General features: G+C 39.0%; 1 protein-coding gene and 1 long non-coding RNA gene across 2 annotated transcripts; one reads left to right on the top strand and one right to left on the bottom strand.

Annotated features, from left to right (window-relative positions):
* Window positions 1–252: 252 nt before the first annotated feature.
* LOC125260783 lies at window positions 253–3,401 on the top strand. The gene is made up of 3 exons (XR_007183120.1): window positions 253–1,136; window positions 2,472–2,657; window positions 3,283–3,401. It is a non-coding gene; the product is annotated as an uncharacterized LOC125260783 (long non-coding RNA).
* On the bottom strand, window positions 2,226–19,357 carry si:ch211-117c9.2 (solute carrier family 26 member 6). Its single transcript, XM_048179303.1, has 18 exons — window positions 18,592–19,357; window positions 18,330–18,463; window positions 17,945–18,055; window positions 17,601–17,773; window positions 17,136–17,300; window positions 13,252–13,404; window positions 13,065–13,147; window positions 11,071–11,218; window positions 10,825–10,938; window positions 10,312–10,389; window positions 9,457–9,552; window positions 8,115–8,221; window positions 7,952–8,021; window positions 7,768–7,860; window positions 7,602–7,685; window positions 3,265–3,567; window positions 2,759–2,813; window positions 2,226–2,625 (listed from the first exon to the last, which is right to left on the bottom strand). Exons 1-18 carry the CDS (start codon window positions 18,762–18,764, stop codon window positions 2,477–2,479), a joined length of 2,289 nt encoding a protein of 762 aa, XP_048035260.1. The 5' UTR covers window positions 18,765–19,357; the 3' UTR covers window positions 2,226–2,476.
* Between the last annotated feature and the right edge of the window lie 1,814 nt (window positions 19,358–21,171).

Below are 21,171 nucleotides of genomic sequence, written 5' to 3'. Positions count from 1 at the left end.
AAACCCCAAAGTCTAGAGACACGTTTTTTAAAAGTTTAACAACTTTCACTCATCAAGCTATAAATTGATATGTTGTTATTTTATTTTTGTTATTCTATGTTATTAAATAATCTTTTTTTAATGTGGTACTCTGTATTACTATTATTTTTATATTATTAATTTATTATATTAGTGTTTGATATTTTTATGATTTTACATATTTTTGTATATTTTGTATTATATTATTATTATTATTATATTATTTTAGTTGTTTATATACTATTTTATATTATATAATTTTTTATCATGATTCCTTATTATCATTTTGTATAAATATATAACTATTTTTATTATTGTTATTATTATTTGTTAATCTATATCAGAGGTCTTCAGACTTGCTCCTGGGGATCCACTGTCCTGCAAAGTTTATTTCCAGCCTGCTTGGGCACAACTGAGCTTCACATCCATGTGATTTTCAAGTGATCCTGAAGAGCTTGATTAGCAGGTTTGTTTGATTCGGGTTGGAGGACAGTGGGTCCCCGTGGGAGCATGTCTGTTATTTTATTTTTATCATAAGCATGTTATATTAATTAATATAATTTTAGTCATTTTTTAGCCACTCACCACACACACACAAAAATTCTGCGAGAATGAAGAAATCGCTGAAGACCCCCGAATCTCTGAGTTGTCGGCTTGTAGTAGGCGGTCCTACTCGCTCGCGGGATCACTTTCTGTGCTCTGATCGATAGTTGCCGCAGCGCTCGGTCACTGTGCAGCGGGTAGGAGAAACTCACGGTAAGAGCGAGAATCACACGATTATAAAGGAGTTCGGCGAGTGACGTAACAGTGGATTTTAGAACGCGTTGCATCTCCTATTTAATATTCAAATATGGTCGGCCTCCCGAGATGTTGATTGGTTGATGAGAGTCGCGTCTTTTAAACAGCTCGCGCGAGCAGCAGAGAGATCTGATGGAAGAAAACCTGTTGATTCACTCTGTTCATCTTGCGAGTTATACTGTGTCGTGTTTTCTTGTGTTTATGTGGTGGCTGTTGTTGTCACGGAAACTGTCTGAAATGTAAACACTGAATAATGATTGGTTAAAACGGATTTGTTACAAGTATAAACGTATCGGCATTTATTTGGTCATTAATTACAGGTAGGCTATAAAATTATCTGTATATAGACCTTATTTACCAGAGAAACAAGCGCGCCGCCATCTTTATAAAATTGTCTTTGAACTTCCGTTTTGCGGTAGCTCTGTATATTTCTATGGCATCGCTGTCAAAGAATAATTAGTTGGTTAAGTGGATTTACTTGTTGTAGAGTTAACGAAAGTTATCATGAGCATTGTTATGTTTAAAGCAGATGTCTTAACAAATGTCAGTAGATAGGGAAGATTTTAAAACGAGCAGTTCATTCATAAATGTAATATCGCTGTGGAAATACAAACCGGAAGTCAAAAGACAACGAGCGCAACGCTGAAAAGGGGCGGGGCTACATAAGGTCTATAGACATAGTGCGGCTGTGAGCTTACAAAACTGACTGGATCAAACAGATATTTCGGTCTCGCCCTCCATTCACACCTTTATTCACATTGTCAAATCTGTGCTGAGAACTGCATATCATAAACACTTTCTAATTTCAAGTTACCACATGCAAACTTTGCCACAACAAATATAGAAAAAATGTAAATATGTAACCATATGTAAATATGAAAAATATATAAGGTAATGTGTTTCAAATATGTACAATGTAAACAGAAATCTGTAATATTAAACTTATAAACATGAGGGTCATGGTGCATTATAAATGTACTTATGTGTTTTCAGTTAAAGGGTTAGTTCACCCAAAAATGAAAATTATGTCATTAATTTCTCACCCTCATGTCATTCCAAACCTGTAAGACCTTCGTTCATCATCAAAACCACTGATTCAAAACAAAAGATTCGTAAAGCTTCGAAGCTTCATGAAGCAGTGTTTTGAAATCGCCCATCACTAGATATTGTGGAATAAAGTCGCTATTTTGTTATTTTTGGCGCACCAAAATATTCTCGTCACTTTATAAAATTAAGGTTGAACCACTGAACTCACATGAACTGTTTTAAATATATTTTTAGTAGCTTTCTGGGCATTGAAAAATCTCTCTCTCTCTGTCTGTCTCTCTCTCTCACACACACACACACACACACACACACACACACACACACACACACACACACACACACACAAACACACAAATCTCACAATGACTAGACGTTTTCTTTGTGGCATGTCAATATCCATTGACTTGTATCGTCCTGATACCAGTCATGGTAACACCCTGTTACCATCTTCTCGTGCACATCAGTCAAAGAGAGAGGACATACTGACATCTGCTGGTCAGAACCTCGTAACGCAGGACATTTCCTGTGGCAGAGCAACAGAACAAAAGTTCACATGAATGTGACAGGAGACAGATTAATGATATGATTGAATTTATGTTGATGTTCAGTGTGATCACAGTCTCACCAGAGCAAACTCAGAGCTGGACAGATCTCTCTGACACAGGCAGTGCAGTACAGCATCATGGATAGATGGGAAAAGCCGACCTTTTGAGACGGACTGTGAGAAGAATCCTCCTCGCTCCAACTGCTGCACTACACACACTGCAGACACACATTTTAGTGTTAGCTGAGAGGTAAATATATTTTGCATATTCTAATAATTTTATTTATTTAGATTTCTGATTTAGCATGTATGTTTGTGTTTTAATTAAGAGGTGTATCAGATTTTACCCACCTTGACATCCAACGATGTAAACAGTGACATCTACTTCAGCAAAATCTTGAAATATCTAGAAGATTGTAAAAGAAAAGTACCACATCTTTTTTTCCCAGCATGATTTTTTCCCTCAATGTGGTCATTACTATTGAACTTGTTTCTGCCACAGATTAAAAAAGGTATTTTACAATTCTGACTTTTTCTCAGAATTGCACATTTATATATCACAATATGAACTCAGAACTGCAAGTTTATTTCACACAATTCTGACTGTTTTTTTTTCTATAGCAATTCTTTCTGAGAAAATAATAAGCCAGAATTGTGAGATATAAACTCTCACTTTTTTATTCCATGGGGGAACAAGCTTCCATACATTTCTCTTTCTATCTCTCTTACTATTATCTTCTTCTGTATTAAGCTGCTTTACAGCTGAAATTGAATTTTACAACATTAACACTGTTTGAACGCTTTGAAACAATCTGTATTGTAGGTATATATAGTATACGTGTATTGTTTTGACTGACGTTTTTCAGTGTTTTCAGGGTGACCGTGTCGATGAAGCTGACTGGAGTGAAGTCCAGGATGATGGAGTGTGTGTGTTCCTGCACATTGTCACAGCTGGAGGAGTGTGTGTCTATCTTGTCCCGTTCCTCTTCCTCAGAGTCCTGCTCTGGCTGGAAGCTGCAGTTCAGGTTACCGTGGCTTACTGTTGCTGTGCTGTTGTCATTGATGATGTGTTCATGGTCTGTTCTTTCACAGTGCACAGATTGACTCACATTCTTCATGGAGACCAGCACTCTTTTCGCTAACTCTCTCAGAACTCCTGTCTATAAACAAGAAACATAACAACTTAATAAACCGTTTAACTGCATTAAATAATATCTTAAGGAACTTAAAGGTGCCCTAGAGTCAAAAATTGAATTTACCTTGGCATAGTTGAATAACAAGAGTTCAGTACATGGAAAAGACATACAGTGAGTTTCAAACTCCATTGTTTCCTCCTTCTTATATAAATCTCATTTGTTTAAAAGACCTCCGGAAAACAGGCGAATCTCAACATAACACCGACTGTTACGTAACAGTCGGGATCATTAATATGTATGACCCCAATATTTGCATATGCCAGCCCATGTTCAAGGCATTACACAAGGGCAGCCAGTATTAACGTCTGGATCTGTGCACAGCTGAATCATCAGACTAGGTAAGCAAGCAAGAACAACAGCGAAAAATGGCAGATGGAGCAATAATAACTGACATGATCCATGATTACATGATATTTTTTGTGATATTTGTAAATTATCTTTATAAATGTTTCGTTAGCATGTTTCTAATGTACTGTTAAATGTGGTTAAAGTTACCATCGTTTCTTACTGTATTCACGGAGACAAGAGCCATCGCTATTTTCATTTTTAAACACTTGCAGTCTGTATAATTCATAAACACATCTTCATTCTTTATAAATCTCTCCAACAGTGTGTATTGTTAGCTTTAGCCACGGAGCACTATCAAACTCATTCAGAATCAAATGTAAACATCCAAATAAATACTATACTCACAGGAATCGATGCATGCATGCAGCATGAATGACAAACATCTTGTAAAGATCCATTTGAGGGTTATATTAGCTGTGTGAAATTTGTTTATGCACTGTATAACTGCACTTATAGTTGAGAGCTCGGGAGGGCAGGGAGCGAGAGATTTAAAGGGGCCGCAGACTGAATCGGTGCATAGTTAATGATGCCCCAAAATAGGCAGTTAAAAAAAATTAATTAAAAAAAAATCTATGGGGTATTTTGAGCTGGAACTTCACAGACACATTCAGGGGACACCTTAAGGTGATGATACACGTGGCAACTTTTTGAGCAATATTGCTGGGCAATGTTGCCATCAACGGGCAACCTGATGAGACACAGGGCAACTAATTAGGGCAACAGACAGTTGGCAGTAACTAATCAGAGAGGAGCAAATCTATTGCCAACCCAATAAATACCTTACTATAAACACTTATAGGCACGTTATTTCAACTTTTCAAATATTTTCTTCATTTTTATTAAAAATAAATGCCTTTCTGATCTGATTTGTGATAGAAAAAGGGAGAAGAGCGAGTTCAGCAAAAGGCGGATTCGAACCTACGTCAATCGCATCAAAAGTTACATTCATGTGCCACAAAGACTATAGAATAACACAAGACGTGTCACTCGTATTGTTTTGAATGGGAGAAAGTGTAACGCGCAATATGGCGGAATAAGTCCCGCCTTCTAAATAAGAGCCAATCGCCGACTGGTAAAGTCATCGCGTCACTGCAGCAGCCGTTAGAAGCGCCAGTTTCTATAGAAACAGTCAGACGCGCGCCTCTGAAACATGGCAGAAGAGACGCGCATTTAGGTCTGCGCATGCGCATTAGCTTGATCCAGCCTAAAAAATACAGTTTTTTGTCATGATTCGAGCATTTGGATAAAACATTTATAAGACAGCTGTTGTCAGATTTCATTGGTGATTTCAAATATGAAATGTAATTGTAAGGTTGGGAGAATTTGATGTTTCCCCATTCAAAGAGATAGGACATGATGACCAGGATGCCCGAGAGGCGTTTCAAAGATGGCCGCCGAGTGAAATGACTTGTCTTAAAGGGACTTTGATGTGCCATACGCCCTACAGCCTACGCTACTACAGACGTTAAACTAACTCCATCTTTTTAGTATTTAACTGAAAACATTCAATGGATTAAAGGGATAGTTCACCCAAAAATGAAAATTTGATGTTTATCTGCTTACCCCCAGGGCATCCAAGATGTAGGTGACTTTTTTTCTTCAGTCGAACGCAAATTATGATTTTTAACTGCAACCGCTGCCGTCTGTCAGTCAAATAATAGGAGTGATTGGGAACTTGAACAATAAGAGTCGAAAAAAACTTCCATAGACAAATCCTAATTAAACCCTGCGGCTCGTGATGACACATTGATGTCCTAAGACACGAAACGATCGGTTTGTGCAAGAAACCGAACAGTATTTATATCATTTTTACCTCTAATACACCACTATGTCCAACTGCGTTCAGCTTCTGGTTAGTGAGGTCTGATCGCGCTCTGACAACGGAAGTGATGTCTCGCGCTCATTGAAGTATATGGGCGAGACATCACTTCCGTCAGCAGAGCGGGTTTTTTGACCTCACTAACCAGAAGCTGAACGAAGTTGGACATAGTGGTGTAAGTTGATATAAATACCCTCACACAAACCGATCATTTCGGGGTAAGCAGAGCCGCAGGGTAATTTGGATTTGTCAAGCAAGTCAAATTTTCATTTTTGGGACGGCAGCGGTGAACTATCCCTGAAGAAACAAATTAACTCTTGGACCCTGGGGGTAAGCAGATAAACATCAAATTTTCATTTTTGGGTGAACTATCCCTTTAACTACAGCTTACACGCATTACTTTGGACAGTTGTTGGTATTTTAAGCAATATATGAGGTAAATTCCCTGTTCTGGGTTGACGCATGACAACTTACTAGCGTAAAAAGATATAAGTTCACACTCTTTTTCTCCCCTCCACTGCCGGTGAGAGGCCGCCATCTTGTTTGAATTTTTTCTGAAATCTCCGAACCGGTCACGTGATCGGCTGCTAACATTCTGATTGGAGGATCTCAAAAAATCAAGACCAATCTAACGTATCCAGATATAAATTTGTTGCTCATTCACAACGGGAAAGTGCCCAAGCAACGTTGCTCGGCTAAATTGTCCGGCAACATTGCTCAAAAAGTTGCCCCGTGTATCATCACCTTTAGACTTATATTACATCTTTTGAAAAGACGTTCTACGGCACCTTTAAACACAAAAAGTATTCTGTAAAGAGGTATGTGAGTGTGTGAGGTTTTCCTACAAATTTCCCCAATTTACCATGGATGATAAAACCTGATTATGAATAGAAAGTTCAAAAGAACAGCATTTCAATCATGACAACTCTCGAAATAGTTCTGCTGCTGCTGCTGTATGAATAGACATACATGAATATGCCTATTTATTTGAAATAGAAATCTTTTGTAATATTTTAATGTCTTTATATATTTTGAGAGAACCAATTTGGTTATCATGAGGAACAGTATAATACTAATTTGTGCTTTTGTGAAAATGCAAAATTAGGATTTGGCTTAGAGGATATAACAGAAATAAGCCAAATATCATACAATAAGTATAAAACAATAAGTCACTACCATTATGTTCAGATATTCATACAACAAAATACTCTGGGTGCCATGAATGTTTTATGAAAATGATCAAAAATGCTGGTGCTGGCTGGTGACTTAGAAGAAAACTTGAAAACTTACAAGTATACTTGCAGTATAAAACTATTAAACTAGTAGTTTACTGAGAGTATACTTCAAAGCGCACTTTCATAAACTAAAAAAGTATTTAACTAGTAAACTATCAGTATAGGCCTACACTTGAATAGTAGCAGAACAACCGAACATAGTTGTAAACTAGTTGTGTACTTAAAGTTGACTACTGTTACACTCAAAGTATACTTAAAAGTATACTTTTAAACACTAAAAAGTGGGCCAATTTAGTCCCAAGTAGTATTGAAATAGTACACTTATAAGTATACTGCTAGTACATTGAAATTAGTATTACTACATATACTTGAACTTTACTTAAGTATACTTAATGAACTTGATGTATACTTTTTGTAAGGGGTTGTTGGAAAATGATTCACAGATAAAAAAATGTTTTCTTACAGCGGCAGGGTTATTGTAGTAATGATGAATGTGTGTACGTGATTGTGAGCTGAGGTATTTGGACTGAAACACTCATGCTCTCGTCCTCTCAGAACAGTTTCCAGAATTCCTCGTTGCAGCATTCCTCTCTCACCTGTTTTTCTTGTTCCTTCTCTTGTCTCTTTTTTGCCTTCTCCTCTTCTTTCCTCTTTTTCAGCTTTGGAACATTGATTCCACTCTAAAAAGAAAAAAAGACCAGCTGAAAGCTGTTGATGGTTCATGTCTTTAGTCACTTGTGTAATTCATCTGTTGTGCGGTACCTTCTCCAACAGTGCCTCTTGATAGAGTTCAGCATTTGCATAGTACAGCATTGCAGATGAACGGAAGATAGTGATACCAGGGATTGCTTTAGCCTGACCAGATGCACAAATATAGAGTATATAAGTTCCATAAACAAACTTACTGTACACATAAATGAGCAGCTTGCCTGCAAGCAAGTCTCACCTCCTTATATGATTCTGTTTCTAAGTACAGTTCTGTGTCAGGAACCCTGCCAAGTAAAGAGTACCTGGGACTAGACAGAAAGAAATCAGGATGGTTATTGTGCTTATGAAATAACCAGCCATTAGCTTTATAGACACACAAATACACTTTCACACACGCTCACCGCTGAGTCCTGAAGATCACTGTGAGCAGTGTGAATATGATGGAAGCTGCCAGACCCAGATCCAGATTCAGCAGAACAGTACAGAGAAACGTCACCAGCCACACCAACTAGAGGAATAGGCAGTGAAGGGCTTTTCACACTTGAACTGGTTAACCCTGGGTCATTCTAAACCCCGGGTAAATGGAATCCTGGGTTATCTCACTTCACATTTCACACTGCTCATAATTTACCCATGGTCATCAATTAATCCTTGGTATTCATAAACTGATGTTTCACTGTACATTCTTAAACCCTAATGTTCTTATCTGCATGTTTGCAAAGTCAGTGTCACTGAATGGATTAAACCTGTTTACATAAAGGCTCTAGCCTTGTACATTCTCATTTTAACTATATATTGCCGACTGTACTACTATCAAGTTTGTACTGAATGGAATTTTCGACTATAAAGGTAAGAATGAAATGGTCTCTTCTTCACTCCAATTGTCTCGTTTTTCTGTCACCATTCAACATTTTCCTCCTCAAACGCTTAAACTTAGCCTACTGTTTATACAACGCGCTGTTTTTCTGTGGCCGCTTCATTCACACTGCAGGCAAAAGTGGCCCAAATCCAGCCCAAATAATCTTTTTGCTCATATGTGACTCAGATCTGATTTTATTTATAACAGTGTGAACAGCACAAACGACATGGAATCTGATCTTTTCTATTCTGATTTGGGCCACACTTCCATACTATATGATTCTAAATCCAACACTGGTCAGATGTTTTGCAATGCGACCTCAGTCTGAACAGTCATATCGGAATTCATGCGACTTTGACTTCACTCTATCTATACTCTATATATATAAACTCTAGTTCTTGTGTTTCTCTTTTCTTCAGTGATTCTGCTTGTTAACAGCAGGTGTTCATCACTAATGTTCAATCATCACTTAATCCTTTAATTATCTCATTCACTTTAACTCTGCTTCAGTGTTACTTTAACACTATTTAGAGAGGGATCAAATGTATTCTGAGCAGGACCGTAACCAGTTCACACTCAAATCTGATATTGGCCACATTTAAAAGATAATGTGAACAGCCAAACAAAAAGCAATAAATAAGAATCGAGCATTAAGGCTTGCAGCGTGAACGTAGAGTGGCACGTTTGTGTGTTGCTAAGCATCTAGCAGTAACATTAACACTGCATCATTTCACATGGCGCAAGTTTAGCACCGCAAGTTTAGCACCGTTTAGAACGTGGATAACCCGGGGTTAAGCACAGTGTGAAAAGCTCTAGATAGGGTCAGGACACAATATTATACACAGGACACACAGATTTATTAGTGTTTAATGATCAGATCTCACCAGATCTACTCTGTTGCTCTTCCATAGAGCAGGAATATCCTGACACTGCATGAACATTCCCTTCAGATTCACAAACACGATGGTGGAAAGCACAGCCTGATGACAGACACAGACAACAACTACTGCTTAATAATTGCTCTGACGTCCGTATGGAGGATTAGTACAGCTTCAAAAATTAAGGAATATATTTTCAATGTACTAATCTGAAAATGTAGCCTAAATCAATCAATAAATAGGCATATTTAAAATTATGTAAAATAATAATTTGTAAATACAGCTTTTATTTGCTACAGAAGTTTTTTCATTGGCTTTTAATAGAATTCTTTAGTAAGTGAGATCAACTACACCATTACAAACTTTCATTATGACAAACTTTTTTATATGGAATTTGTTAAATAAATAAAGATATACGGGGGTATATTTAGTATTATTTACATGATATTATAGTATTTATTAATATTTTGAATTGGCTTTTAATTTTATATTTTCAGTTTTCATTTTAATTTGAGTAATTTTATGTGCTTTTGTCATTTTTTATTGTTTTTTTTTTTTTTTTCTGTTTAGCTTTATTTTTATTTCTGTTTTTAGTACTTCAACTTATACTTGTTAATTTCAGTTAGTTGCCAAGGCAGCATTTCTATTTTTAATAATTTCTTATTTTTAATCATTTTAGTTTTAGTTAACAATAACAACACTGGACACAAGAGTCACCAATGAATGCAAATGTTTGTAGAGACTGTTTTATTAATTACAGTTATTTCAATTACATAATGTCATTCTGTATCACAAATGCTCCTCTCTATATTGATTGTCCCTGTATATTTTGTGTAGTCTTTATTTGAGTGCATGACTTACTGTGGGGAGCTCTTCAAAAAGTGAACCGAGCTTCAAAACTGTAATAAGCACAATAACAGCAGATATCACTCCAGCCACCTACATGACACAAAAGTAAATTTGTAGTTGTGCATAACAGACAGCATATGTTTTACATACAGTATATTTGTGCAAAAGTTTTTTTTCAGTATGGTAGGTTCAGTATGATTTTGTAATGTTTTTGAAAGAAGTCTCTTATGTTCACCAAGGCTGCATTTATTTGATCAAAAATACAGTAAAAACAGTAATATTGTGAAAAATTATTACAATTTAAAATTTTCTATTATCTATTTGAATATATTTTAAAATGTAATGTATTCCTATGATCAGAGCTGAATTTTCAGCATCATTACTCCAGTCTTCAGTGTCACACGATCCTTCAGAAATAACTCAAATATGATGGCTTTACTGTCAGTTTTGATCAATTTAATGCATCTTTGCTAAATAAAAGGGATAATTTCTTCTTTTGAGTGGTTTTGTCAAGCGGAATATCACCTGTGTTTTTCCCCCTGTGCTCTCCTGGACAAGACTGCGAGATAGTGAGGAAGTGACAGAGTAGCACTGGAAGAAGCCACCGATGACATTACTGAACCCCAACGCCACCAACTCCTGCAGAGGGACAGTGAGAGACACTCAACCCTGAACATCGTTCATACATTTTCAAAGCATGATATCTATGTGGACAAGTGTACTCGAGGCATACGTGCGACATGGGTTGGTTTCATGTTACATATGTTGTACCTGATTGCTGTCTACTTTATATCCATACTTGAGAGCAAAAGTCTTGCCCAGAGAAATGCTGATGGCGTATCCCACCACAGCCATGGCAAATGCATCTCCTACCACTGAGGAGAAGAAACCCACCTCCGGGACTCTGGGTGGCACCAGCCTGTGCAGAGGTCAGAGGTTATAAATCACTAACATCTTTTTTTTTTTAAATGGAACAGTTTATTGAACCTTTAGACAGTATATATAAAATGTTTGCATATGGATTTTTTGTGGCTCGATTCCGTTGTGTTGTGGCTTTATTCCGTTGTGTTGTGGCTCGATTTCGTTGTGTTGTGGCTCTATTCCGTTGTGTTGTGGCTCTATTCCGTTGTGTTGTGGCTTTATTCCGTTGTGTTGTGGCTTTATTCCTTTGTGTTGTGGCTTTATTCCGTTGTGTTGTGGCTCGATTTCGTTGTGTTGTGGCTTTATTCCGTTGTGTTGTGGCTCTATTCCGTTGTGTTGTGGCTCTATTCCGTTGTGTTGTGGCTATATTCCGTTGTGTTGTGGCTTTATTCCGTTGTGTTGTGGCTCTATTCCGTTGTGTTGTGGCTCGATTTCGTTGTGTTGTGGCTCGATTTCATTGTGTTGTGGCTCTATTCCGTTGTGTTGTGGCTCTATTCCGTTGTGTTGTGGCTCTATTCTGTTGTGTTGTGGCTCTATTCCATTGTGTTGTGGCTTTATTCCGTTGTGTTGTGGCTATATTCCGTTGTGTTGTGGCTTTATTCCGTTGTGTTGTGGCTGTATTACGTTGTGTTGTGGCTGTATTCCGTTGTGTTGTGGCTCGATTTCGTTGTGTTGTGGCTCGATTTCATTGTGTTGTGGCTCTATTCCGTTGTGTTGTGGCTCTATTCCGTTGTGTTGTGGCTATATTCCGTTGTGTTGTGGCTTTATTCCGTTGTGTTGTGGCTCTATTCCGTTGTGTTGTGGCTCGATTTCGTTGTGTTGTGGCTCGATTTCATTGTGTTGTGGCTCTATTCCGTTGTGTTGTGGCTCTATTCCGTTGTGTTGTGGCTCTATTCCGTTGTGTTGTGGCTATATTCCGTTGTGTTGTGGCTATATTCCGTTGTGTTGTGGCTTTATTCCGTTGTGTTGTGGCTGTATTCCGTTGTGTTGTGGCTCGATTTCATTGTGTTGTGGCTCTATTCCGTTGTGTTGTGGCTCTATTCCGTTGTGTTGTGGCTATATTCCGTTGTGTTGTGGCTTTATTCCGTTGTGTTGTGGCTTTATTCCTTTGTGTTGTGGCTCTATTCCGTTGTGTTGTGGCTCGATTTCGTTGTGTTGTGGCTTTATTCCGTTGTGTTGTGGCTCTATTCCGTTGTGTTGTGGCTTTATTCCGTTGTGTTGTGGCTCTATTACGTTGTGTTGTGGCTCTATTCCGTTGTGTTGTGGCTCTATTCCGTTGTGTTGTGGCTCTATTCCGTTGTGTTGTGGCTCTATTCCGTTGTGTTGTGGCTTTATTCCGTTGTGTTGTGGCTATATTCCGTTGTGTTGTGGCTCTATTCCGTTGTGTTGTGGCTATATTCCGTTGTGTTGTGGCTATATTCCGTTGTGTTGTGGCTTTATTCCGTTGTGTTGTGGCTATATTCCGTTGTGTTGTGGCTTTATTCCGTTGTGTTGTGGCTATATTCCGTTGTGTTGTGAACTTATGTTTGCTTTTTTAATTACTGGGCCACCATACTGATGGATCATATTTTACTTCCTTCACATTTGAAGGAAGTCAAAGGTCCTGTAAATCTCACACGTGAGGGTGTAAGTAATGGAATTTCATGAGGCTTGGGATTAGTGCGTTGCTGTTTTAATTGGGTTTTAACAAAGTCAGTCAACAGAGATCAAGACCAAGACGCGAGTCACCAAGAAAACTTTCTAACCTTCTGCATAAGGATTGGTGTTTCAAAAGAAACAGTTTAACTTTAAGTATCCACTCAAAATCTATTCCTATATATATGTAATGTGAAGCACACACTTACCCACTAGGAATTTCTCCCACCACATCCACACCATTAACAGCTTCCAGATCAGTATAATGAGAAACAAGAGTCCCTGCAATAATCTGGAAATATACACCCAAAGTTGTTTACTGAACATCTGACGTTTTGTATAGGATGGAGTTTCCTGGTCCAACATCTGAAAAATCATGGCACACCGTGTACTCACCACCATGAGCTCTATGGGAACAGGGAGGAGTAATTTGTGACTGTAGCAGGAGTTGATCACTTTCACAATGATCAGAACTGAGAGAGCCACCAGACTGATCACCAGAGTGGGAATGTGAGTCTGTGGTAATAAACTGCCTAGCTCCCCCAGAGTCTAAAGAGAGAAAGAAATTCATTAATAAAATAAATGTGTATTTTTAAAATGTGTCATATGTATTTCCATACCTCTGCTCTACCCTGCTCTCGTAGACATCACACATCATCAGTATGTTTCATGAGGTTATGCAGAGTTGTAGACAGACAGTCACTGAGCGTTGCAAACAAACAGCAGCCCCTTTTACAACTCCTCCTGGTCCAACATAATGAGCTTGTAATGCCATAACTACCATAATTACGAGATGAAAACCCGTGATGTTATACCTGGAGCTGCCCCCCCTACATTAGGTCCTGCCCCATGCTTGGGTCCAGGCTGTACCTTTGTATGTTTGTGCAATGTTCAAATATATTTTTGCTTCAAATCAACATTTGTGATGTTGTGATTCACCTTATAGCTGGTTGGGTTGGTTCATGTCTTATAACACTTTAACAAAGATTTTTTTTTAAAATCCCTACAGGATAAATTAATGGAAAAATATATCTGAAACCAGCACTGCTATTGAACTCTATTTGGATTTCTTTTAATTTTTTTATTTATAAAAAAAAGTTTTAGTTAAGTTTATAACACACAATAAACCTTAGTCAGGTTAGACACTTAATGAATTTAATGCAGATGAAAATGAGTCTGTGAGGGACAGAATACAGTGCATTCAATGGATCGTACTGTTGTCTCCTGTCAAAATTTAAATATGGCGCTACCCAGACTAAGGTCAAAGACTTTGTTAAGGTCTATTCTGAATTGAGTTCCGTTCCGAGTTTAGGTTATATTGAAGACTTTAGATATACAAAGACAGGGCACTTAGCAAACTGCTGATTGGTAAAGACATTGTATCACTGCAGCTGCCATTAGAAGCTCTGTTTAATTTGTTGCATTGCAATTTTGAGTTAACGTCTTGCAGTTCTTCATTTAACATCTAGAATGTCTTGGTTACTGATATAACCCCCATGTTTCAGCCATGAACATTGTTGTTAACAATGGGGAAGCGTACCTAGTCCAAAGGAGAGGGACGCTATGGAGGCCATATCCTACTTGTAGGGAGGAGCATGTACCCGTAGGGAGGAAACTCAATTCAGGGTTTGCCAAGTGGGGAACTCACCTGTAGAGCAAAGAAGGTGCTTGTGTCCCCCCCTTAGAGGTTAATGGTGCTGCAAGCGAGATACCGAGCCAGCCTTCCTGCACACCCGGAGATTTTAGAGTATCGCAAAAGTATTAGTTGTTGGCCAGCCCGCAGCTCTGCAGATTTCCTCCAAAGAGGTGCCATGCCGTGCTTGCAAGTTCCACCTGGTCCCGAAAAGGAGTAGTGGAACTTTGGGCACATATCCCAAAGCTAGGGTCTCAGGATCATGTGAGAAAAAGCCAACCCGAACTCAAGCCACGATTCGCTGACCGAAAATTCCTGCAGGTCCCCCACCCTCTTTATGGAAGTGAGTGCGATGAGGAGCACTGTCTTTAGGGACAGGATCTTAAGCTCGACTGACTCCATGGGCTCAAAGGGAGCTCTCTGCAGTCCAGAGGTGACCATAGAGGTGAGGGGATGAGGTGTGGCCTGGGAGGATTTAGCCTTCTGGCAGTTCTCAGGAATCCGATGACTAGATCGTGCTTTCCCAGAGACCTACCATTAACTGCGACGTGATGTGCCGTAATGGCATTAACATACACCTTTAAGATGGAGGGGGACAGGGGGACAACCTCTCTTGCAGGAAGGAAAACACAGAGCTAATTGGCCATTTCCGGGGATCTTCTTGCCGGGAAGAGCACCATTCAGCGAACAGACTCCACTTCAAAGCGTAAGCTCACCTAGTAGAGGGAGCTCTGGCTTGAGTGTCTGGCTTAAGTCCTCTGCATCTCATCCAGAAGCCACACGTGGAGGTTCCAGAGGTCTGGACGTGGGTGCCATATGGCTGTAGGAGGACTCCGGGGAGGCAAACAGGTCTACCTGTGCATCCCCAAATCTACTCCAGATCAACTGGACCACCTGGGGATGGAGTCTCCATTCTCATGGAAGCAGGAGAGCATCGGCTGCATGATTGAGCTTGCCTGGAATGTAAATGGTGTGGAGCTACCTGAGCTGCTGCTGAGCTGAGCTACAGAGCTACCTCAGCTGAGTTGTGACAACATGAGTGTACCCCACCTTGGCGGTTGATGTATGCAACCGTCACAGTGTTGTCCATGCAGACTAACATGTGCTTGCCCTGAAGCCACGGTCGAAACCAGCACAGGGCAGGTAGCACTGTCATCAAATAGGCAATTGGTATGCCACTGCAGTCGATATCCTGTCCAGGAGCCCCATACAGCACACAAGCCCATTCTGGAGGCATCTGTTGTAAAAAAACAACATGCCTAGACACTTGCACTAAGGGCACTCCGGCCCATAGAAAGACAAGGTCTAACCAGGGGCTGAACATTCAGCGAGAGATCAGTGTGATGACCACATGGAGCATGCAGAAGGCGTCATGCCCATCTCGGGACTCAGCCATGTAGCCATTGCTGAAGTGGTCTCATATCGATCAATCCGAGTGTCGTTACCACGGCTGCAAATGCCATATGCCCCACGAGCCTTTGAAACTGTTTCAATGTAACCACTGTCTTCCCACTGAATGCGTTCAGGCAGTTCAGCACTGACTGTGTGCGCTCATTCGTGAGACATGCCATCATATTGACCGAGTCCAGCTTCATACTGAGAAAAGGGATGTTCTGCACAGGGTAGAGCTTGTTCTTTTCCCAGTTGACCTGAAGCCCCAGATGGCTGAGGTTCCAGGTCCCTGTGTTCACACAACAGATCTTGAGAGTGAGCTAGAATGAGCCAGTTGTCGAGATAGGTCAGAATGCGAATGCTCACTTCCCTTAATGGGGCCCCAGTGACTTTGGTAAAAATGCGAAGTGACAGGGACAGCCCAAAGGGGAGGACCTTGTACTGGAATGCCCGACCCTTGATAGCAAACAGAAAAAACTGCCTGTGTCAAGGTAAAATCGAGACATGGAATTACACATCTTTCAGGTCAATTGCCGCAAACCAATATTGGTGATGAACACATTTGAGAATGCGTTTCTGCGTTAGCATTTTGAAAGGGAGCATGTGAAGGGCCTGGTTCAAAACTCGCAGATCCAAGATTGGCCACAACCAATCGCCTTTCTTGGGTATGATGAAGTACGGGCAGTAAAGCATCTCAGCTGCCGGGACAGGCTCTATTGCATCTTTCACTAGCAGGACCCCAATCTCCACACGCAGGACAAGGGTGTGTTTGCCTGCCTCTGAACCTGGGGGAACGCCTGGTGAACTGAATTGCATAGCCGAGTCTGATTGTCTGAATAAGCCAGGATCCACGTGAGCAGCACCAAAGGGACAATCAACATACCTGTGGAGGGGCAGCGAGGAGGACCACTGGGGCCTAACCCATGGAAGCACAGTGTCATGAAGAAGTGGCTTGGCATGCAAATTCCACTTGCCAATTCCATTGGTCATTTTTCTAAAACTCATTGGTGATTGGGGCTCCCAAGTGAGACCCTATTTGTCAGTCAACATAACGTTGAAGTGACTGACAGATAGGAAAGGTTCATTATTATGATTATTATTAATAATAAATTAATAATAATGTAAATGGCTTTCATCATCTATTACAATTATTTTATTTCAAATAAGTGAATAGTCAGAATTAAAGTTAGAATTAATGTATGTTATTTTTAATTTACGTTGTTAGTCTCAAGATTTAACCAACTGAAATACTCACATAAAGAAGCTGCAGGGGTCCACTGAATCGTCTGGGTGAAACTCCAAACATGTATTTGAGTTGAGAGGTGATGACGTGAGTGGCCGCACCTGTCGTGTAGCCCCGCACTAATGGCTCGGAAAGATACGTTACTACAAACCCGAACCGAACAAGACCCAACAAAACCTACAGGAAAACACAATACAAAATGAACAAAAACATTTTTGAAAAATAATCAAAACTACAAAGTTTGCTTGTTCACTTATTTATTTATTTATTTATATATCAATTAAGTTTGCGTTGGTTTGAAAATGTATTTGTTTGTTTTTCTACACTGATGCATTGGTTTGTTTTTTATTTTTTTTATTTGATTGTTTTTCACATTCCTTCATGCATTGTTTATTTACTTGTTTGTTTATTCTCTCATTCTTTTGTATTTTCATATTTATTTCCAGATTCTTTCATGTGTTGTTTTGCAAGACTCACTTGAAAGATGCCACACAGTAATGTTGTTGCCGCAGCCACTTTCACCCGCTGTACGTCTCGCGCCTCCGTATCCATGACCACTGATCCATTTGTCCCATTGGTCAGAAAGTGATCCTCAGGAGCCAATCGCTCTGAGACGCTCCCGATCATTATGCTAATCACTGCAAAGGTTCCTACAAAGCATTGAGAGCACACAAATCACACTGTCAGAAATGATTACTGTAGGCTATGTATATCCAATATGTATGACAATTATGGGTGAGAATACTGCATGTATTAAATATATTTTGTATCAAATCCAAAAACACATTTCACATTAACTACATTCTTTCTCTTCCCCTCACCTATGGAGATGTGTTTAGAAGTGCCAAAGATGAAGTACACCAGTACAGGATAGAAGGAAGTGTAGAGACCAAACACAGGTGGGACAGAAGCCAAGAGAGCGTATGCCATACCTGAGTATCATCACACAGACAAGCTTACAGTGGATATAAAAAGTCCTCGCAGCCTTATATGTTTTTGCAAAGAAAAGTCAAGATGTGCCTGTGTATCTGTTTAGAGACTTCCCATTCAGATCTGCTGTTATATTTTAATTAAAGCATTATTTAGCACAATTATCAACCTTTTTCCTTGGGGACATCCCAGCAATGGGATTTTGTCTGTTTTTTTTTTTTTTTTTAATTCTTCAAGGAACATTTTGAGAATTTTTAACTGAACTTGTAAACTGACCCTGAGGCAGATGCATGATTCCCACACTGACACCTGAAACCAGGTCACCAAGTCCATTCTCCCGAACAGAATACCGGGGGATCCAGGACAGAACTGGTATCCACGTTAGAATCTTCCAATGTCCCACAAAGCACCTTGCAGACAGTGAAAGAATACGAGCTTTACAGAATGTGTTTATGGAAAATAGTTTAACTCCTCATTGACATTATTGGCTAATTGCAACAATATCCAATCTATTAAGGATTTTCACATGCAAGTTTACCTTATAGAGTTACAGATCTTCTCCTTTATAGAGGGCCCCTGGATTTCAGTCTGCCGTTGCGCTACTTCCTCTAGTTTAAGCTCATCCAGGATGATCCTCGCCACACAGAATTTTGCTTCAGCATGTTCAGAGACACCCATGCCTGTCCTTTTCATGTTCATTGTACGTTCCATTCTGCCTATGTTTTGGGGTTTCAGCAACTCACCTCAAACCCCTCCCAGGGGGTAATGTGTGGATTGAGATGTTTTTTTTCTCCCTGAGAATTTATCTGTGAAGATTCTTCTTTTCACTGAGAATAATGAGTCCATTTATAGGTTTCCATGGAGAGATGACAATTAGATGAAGTATAATTTCTGCAGTATGTCCAAACCAGAAATGTCCATATGGGAAAAGTTCTTGGGTCCTTATCAGAGTCTTCACGGATCCATCCCACACCACACCCACAGCAGTCCCATAAACATGAGCATGCCAAATAGATCACACATCTGTAAATTAACTTATAACACTTCACTAACTCACAAACACATGGACAATAAGAATGTTTTTCTTTTTATCACTTTGCTGACATAAACTTTTTGGCAAGAGCACATTATGTTATCTAGACACACAGTGCTTGACCAGGAACAATGTTCAAAATAATGACAGTTTCAGTCCTTGCATAATATATAAAAAGGCAAAATCTTATGCTGAATGAGTGATATATTTGGCAATGAGCACAAAAAAACTGTCCTTTCAGCTGTAACAAAAGCCTGTCCAGGTTATGCTGCACTGTCCAATTTTTATATTTTTTTGTCAGCAAATTAAAAAGTAGCAAAGACTTTAGATATAAGACGGTGCACTCATATTACTATGAATGGGAGAAATTCCAAAGCGCAAAATGCATTTTTTTGTCATGATTTGAGCATTCAGACAGAAAATCTTCGAGACAGTTGTGTCAGATTTCATGATTTCAAATATGAAATTTAATCATAAGCTGATAAGCTTTAATCATAAGCTAAGGTGAACAGCTTTGGAGAATTTGATGTTTCCCCATTCAAAGAGAAAGGAGCCGTACTTGCATGACTGAAATAGCTGCCCGAGAGGTGTTTCAAAGATGGCCGCCAAATTACTTGACTTAGGCGATTTCAAAAAGCTTCATGAAGCTTCAAAGCTTAACAAATCATTTGTTTCGAATCAGTGGATTGGATCATGTTTCAAACTACCAAAGTCACGTGATTTCAGTAAACGAGGCTTTGTTACATCAAAGTGTTTCGAAATTTCAATAGTTCACCACTGGGGGGCGTGACTTTGGCATACGCGCTCCGAACCACTGATTCGAAACAAAAGATTTGTAAAGCTTTGAAGCTTCATGAAGCAGTGTTTTGAAATCGCCCATCACTAGATATTGTGGAATAAAGTCGTTATTTAGTTTTTTTGACGCACAAAAATTATTCTCGTCACTTCATAACATTAAGGTTGAACCACTGTAGTCACATGAACTGTTTTAAATATGTCTTTAGTAGCTTTCTGGGCATCTGAAAGCCATCAGATTTGATCAAAAATATTTTAATTTGTGTTCTGAAGATGAACAAAAGTCTTACGGGTGTGGAGTAATTAATAACAGTAATTAATGACAGAATTTTAATTTTTGGGTGAACTAACCCTTTAAATTTATGTTATTTATGTCAATAAATTGCAAGAGACAGTTCATTACATTTATATTGGGTAACTTTCAACCTTTTGTTTAAGCACTAATAATATATTTTAACAGATATGTGGTACAAGATGGCTACCACATATCTGTTAAAATGTATGGAGGCTATTTACAGGCTTTTCAGCAAAATATAATCAGTAGTATATGGAGCACAAAACAATTCATAAAATAGCAAAAATAAAAAAAAAGTAAAAACATCAACACTTTATTTTTGAAGAATTGTTTAAAATTACATTATAAATATGACATCACATTTAAAGGGTTAGTTCACCCAAAAATTAAAATAATGTAATTTATTACGCACCCTCATGTCGTTCCAAACCCGTAAGACCTTTGTTCATCTTCATAACACAAATTAAGAAATTATTTCAAAACACTGCTTCATGAAGCTTCAGAGATTCATGAATCGAATTAGCGCCAAAGTCACGTGATTTCAGCAGTTTGGTGGTTTGACACGCGATCTGAATCACTGATTCGACACAAAAGATTCATAATGCCATCACTAGATATAGTTAAAAAGTTATTTTGTTTTATGGATCTTGAGAGAGGAAATGTCATTGCTGGCTATGGAGGCCTCACTGAGCCATCAGATTTCATCAAAAATATCTTAATTTGTGTTCCAAAGATGAACAAAGGTCTTACGGGTGTGGAACAGCATGAGGGTGAGTAATTAATGACATTATTTTGATTTTTGGGTGAACTAACCCTTTAAGAAAAATCTCTTGTTCTGAACCTGCTTATGAATGAACAGCAGATTCCCACAATTCAACATTTCCATCAGAATGTGCCTTTAGTTTTACCTTCAAAAGTTGAACTCTGCCTAAATGTATCTCAGCTTGGTCTAATTTCTACTTTTAACAATACTAATTCAAGCTCAGCAACTAATA

This window comes from Megalobrama amblycephala, linkage group LG24 (assembly GCF_018812025.1).
Source record: "Megalobrama amblycephala isolate DHTTF-2021 linkage group LG24, ASM1881202v1, whole genome shotgun sequence".
In the NCBI taxonomy this organism is placed as follows: Eukaryota; Metazoa; Chordata; class Actinopteri; order Cypriniformes; family Xenocyprididae; genus Megalobrama; species Megalobrama amblycephala.
This window is presented reverse-complemented; position numbering and strand designations above follow the sequence as displayed.

Coding starts and splice junctions, on each gene's coding strand:
- si:ch211-117c9.2 (XM_048179303.1), bottom strand. CDS start 18,764: ATGGAACGTACAATGAACATGAAAAGGACAGGCATGGGTGTCTCTGAA. Junction 9,553..10,311: donor TTTTTGAAGAGCTCCCCACA/GTAAGTCATGCA, acceptor GTCTGTCATCAG/GCTGTGCTTTCCACCATCGT. Junction 7,686..7,767: donor AAGAGGCACTGTTGGAGAAG/GTACCGCACAAC, acceptor TTTTCTTTTTAG/AGTGGAATCAATGTTCCAAA.